At 30.0% G+C, this 4,413-nt stretch overlaps 1 protein-coding gene across 1 annotated transcript in view; it reads right to left on the reverse strand.

Moving 5' to 3' along the window:
• Window positions 1-4,413, reverse strand: part of LOC108579071 (activator of 90 kDa heat shock protein ATPase homolog 1) — an 8,376-nt gene that overhangs the window by 2,450 nt on the left and 1,513 nt on the right. The window contains exons 3-6 of the mRNA XM_017942513.1: window positions 4,167-4,360; window positions 3,033-3,153; window positions 2,730-2,812; window positions 2,509-2,646 (exon numbers count right to left, since the gene is read on the reverse strand). Of these exons, the coding sequence (XP_017798002.1) occupies window positions 2,509-2,646; window positions 2,730-2,812; window positions 3,033-3,153; window positions 4,167-4,360 (536 nt within the window). The remainder of the gene's footprint in view (window positions 1-2,508; window positions 2,647-2,729; window positions 2,813-3,032; window positions 3,154-4,166; window positions 4,361-4,413) is intronic.

Genomic DNA, 4,413 nt, shown 5'->3' on the forward strand with positions numbered 1-4,413 from the left:
TGTTTTTGCATTTTGCAAGTGTACCGATGCACTTGCGAAAAAAATCGTCATAAGATGCCTAGGGGTAAACAGTGCAAAATTTTCCTCTACGATTATTTTTCTAACTTCATTTGGAACTGAGCTATAGCCTGGCCCAGCTGCTAGAATCCACCTGTATACCTAGGAGATCAGTACCTCAAACGCTGGGGACAGTTAAGCTCATGACAAAGGTTGTATTTGTACAAATAGGAGTAGAAGTAAATAATTACTGTATAAATTTAGCTTTGCTGTTTACACTTTGTTGCTATAAATTTGTAGTATTTAACAACTTATGTTTGTTCATTAATAAATAGGTAACTTTGGCTATATTAATGTTATGTTTATTTTAGAAATAAATAAATGCTTATCACTTTTCTATCAGAATTTTATATTCTGTGATAGATTATCAGATTTTAAGGATTTTTTTAGTATTCTTTAAAATTCCCACAACTAAGCCTCAATCGCAATTTTGTTACTCTTGATTTTTGTTTTATTTTGTCACTTGTTTAACCGGCAATTGAATAACAATGAACCAATGTAATACTTATAAAACATTTGGAAAACTCAACAATAAATTATTTTCGAATTGTTCGGATTGGAATTTGCGAACAAAACAGTGCAACCTTCTTGCAGTCAAGTATTTTATAGTTTGCGTCGCTCCCTTGCTTGGATTAATGACTTAGAAAGAAAGTTGTTATAAAATTAAACATAACAAGAATTACTGCTACTACGGTAAATATTATGATGAATCTTTAATAATCGTAACATTGATCAAAGGCGCCTATTATATCAAATTCAAAATTCACGAAAATTTAGAGAATTAATGAAAATGATAACGGCTCATATTTATAAACCTTTTCCCTAACTAACCAAAATAATTTTTCATTGATTGTTACAAAAATCACATGAAATATAAGTTAGATAAAACAATCATAGCATCATTCTCCCTCATTCTCACTTCCATTAGAAGTGACAAAATGTATTAAGGGAACATCGTAATATATAAAGTTCTTTGAGTACCTATATTTATCCTAGTATCAAAAAAGACAAAGAAGTGCACCTATTTCGAAAAACTTGTGTATCATCTTAGACAACTAATGTCGTTTGAAAACTTCTTTGTATAATTGATTTAAAGTTAGAACACTATCAGATCTCAGCACAGGAAAAGGGGTCAAAGACAAAACAAATTCACCACTCAAAGCTCATTAACAACATTCTGGTTTAGAAGTAGAATTTAGCTTTATCTATTTAACTAATTTTGATTTTATTCTCTAGCTTCGCGATGCATTTGAATGATGTACAAGTTATATTTTAAAACTATGGCGGCAGTACAAGTTAAAGATAAACAAATGTTCCTTCTGTGCACTAACCTTTTTACAAACTTCACTTCAGTATTAGTATTGTGTACCTAATTTCATAGCAATAGCCAAACCACTGTCCTGTCCCATCAGGAAACAGACAACTGAGATTACATCAGCCTACAGAACAAAACTTCATTTCAGCATTCCAGAATTTCATCACTGCACCTACACCAGAAGCAGATATAAAACGATCATAAATCCTCTCAATAAATACTATCAACTATGTATTAGAAAATATTCTCCTATGTGAAAAGCCGGAACATTTAATTAAATGTCAAATGTATACACGATGTTGAAGGTTTGATACCTTTGGTACTAAATTAGGGGGATGCTTCCTAAAGCCATTGTATCTTGAAAATCAAGAGTGACAAAATTGTGTTCGAGATTTCGTTAATTAGTTATTAACCATAGAAAACAGCTCCTAAAGTAGGTAATTTTCAGGTGCCTGTGAGACCAAACAGCCGCGCAACGGCTAGCTGAGTGCCGTACCTAGCGAAGAAATATACGCCTACTTGGTAATAGAAATTGTCACACGGAGTGAAACACTTAGGTGAACATTTTACAATAAAAATCCAATGTGAACCGTGGAACGACATTAAACCTGCCTACTCGTAAAAATTCACAAGGGCATGTTGAAATTCGCCCAATGGGATTTTTGAGTAGAAAGGGTGAATGCTTTTTCAGTTCAAAAATCTTCTTACAAATATCACACATTGCCAATCATGTCACAAATTTTTACGGATTTATTCTTATGAAAAGTTTTGTAGCGGTCCAGTGAAAGTAAACTTTAAACGATCTTAAACAACCTTGAATTTTTGCATTCCATTGTCATCGCGTACATTCAAATATCATACACAGCGTGTTATAAAACCATTCTAGAGTTTCAAAATATTGGTTCCTTAAAGTACTTTCTTAAGAGGCGATAAAGAGGAAATCGACATATATTATCTTCTAAACCTTCACGAGCGTTCTAGCGCTTGCAATTACGACTTGGCTATTATTTTTAACATTCGAGAGTTTCGATATTATTTTTTAAACATTTATCAATTTATTTATCAATAAAATGATTTTAATAAAATATGTTAAGTATCATAAAGTAAAATAATATTAATTATCCTAATAATCTTACCTCAATTGTCGTAAAAACGTTGTAAAATTCTTCAGCTCTACATTGAAACTTCTTTTGCTGTTTAATTGTTGTCGTCGAAATCTTACATCCTAATTCTTTTTTATTATTCATGGATACCATGGTAGCATTCATTTGCATCTATAATAATTCATTAAGAACTCTAAATTATTCTCAAATTGAAGTAAGTACAGGTATGCTCTGAATTACTTTTCTGTACTTACTTTTGCATTGAATCCAGATGTGATATTAGAAATATTTTCTTTTACAATATCTTTTTTTGGCAGAATCATCCCAACTGTGAATTCTAACAACAAAATATAGTCATGTTAATACGAACAAAGTTAACTAAAAATATAACGATAGTACAAAATTCGAAATACAAACTAATTTTCATAATTACGATCTAGTATATATATAATAAAATTGTTATAAGATTTATCGAATATTTAAATACTATTTTAATTTTTGTCAATTTTATATATATATAACAGTCTCCCGCATACAATGTGTTAAGACATTTTTACCTTCTTTTAAAGAAGAAACATATTGTTTCAATTTATCTCTAATAGCATCTTTTCCTTTTGTATGTAGAAAATGTTTTACTACTTCCCCCTCATCTGTACTATCTTTCAAAGTAATTTCAACCTATAAATAATAACACGATTACTCGTTACTTTGAATTTTTATACCTAAACTTTATTAAAAAGTAAACTGGTATAAATTCAAAATGGTTTAATTTATCTTATAAATCTACTATATATAGGGTGATTCACCTAACTTGACGACCTGAAATTGCTCGTGAACTGTTCGCTATTCGAAATAATGTATGAAACAAGAGTTGCCTGATTTCAAGGGGAACATATGTTACAATAATTGTTTTTTTTTTTTTTTTTTTTATACATAAAGTTTTAAAGGTCACCACAATTTTTTTTATGTGGAATACCCTACATTTCTTTCCGGAAATTAAGAGAGTATTAAAAAAACTGAGTAAATAAATATTAAGGTATAATATGTCTAAAATGAGTATTTATTGAGATATTTACGATGGAAGTTCTATTCTATTGAAATCAAAGTTAAGGGTAGAGAAATATACTTCTGCGTGTTTTTGTGTAAATTCGGTTTCGGTCAACAAGGATGTTCATACGTCATGGCATATAACTCTGAATGTTATAAACATTTCAAGTCTTTATTACTGATTTTATGCAGCCAAAAGATGAATAAAAATATTTACAAAGCATCAATATTGTAACTTTTCTTGTCGCCTAAAAAAGAAATCATGAAATCGGCTGCAAAATCAACCGTCTAAACCCGAATACCCCGTTGACGGCAAGTTCCAAAAAAGATATAAAGGCATACAAAAAAGAAAAAGGGAAACGCAGGTTATGCCTAGCAAGTATTATAAATTGTAAATTACAGGCATTTGTAACTTCTATTCGAATCTTCAAAAATAAAAAAATAACCCAATACTGATAGTATTCTATAGTAACTTTTGAGCAGAAAACAGAGAAACAATATATGCTCAATTGATTAACTTTTTCCTCTGCATAGATGTAACTTTTTACTTTATATTACACTTAGTAAATTTATCTGTGAACCAAACATTCATAAATCTGAAATTACATATAATTATATACTACAGAATTGTTTTAGTTACTTACATCTACTTCAGAAATGTCATTTTCCTCAGAGAGATTTGGAACGTTTATTTTGCCCTCAACCTTTTTATCAGATTCTCCATCAGATATCCACTTCAAAACAATGTTCCACTCATAAAAGAAAATTAGTTTACCTTTTCGATTATTTGCCACTGCCTCACCTTCACATTTATCTACTTCCGTTATTGTACAAGAAACTAAAAACAATACAAGTTTATTAACTATACTTTGCACTTGAAATACAATCAAA

This window comes from Habropoda laboriosa, unplaced genomic scaffold (assembly GCF_001263275.1).
Source record: "Habropoda laboriosa isolate 0110345459 unplaced genomic scaffold, ASM126327v1 scaffold42, whole genome shotgun sequence".
NCBI lineage: Eukaryota > Metazoa > Arthropoda > Insecta > Hymenoptera > Apidae > Habropoda > Habropoda laboriosa.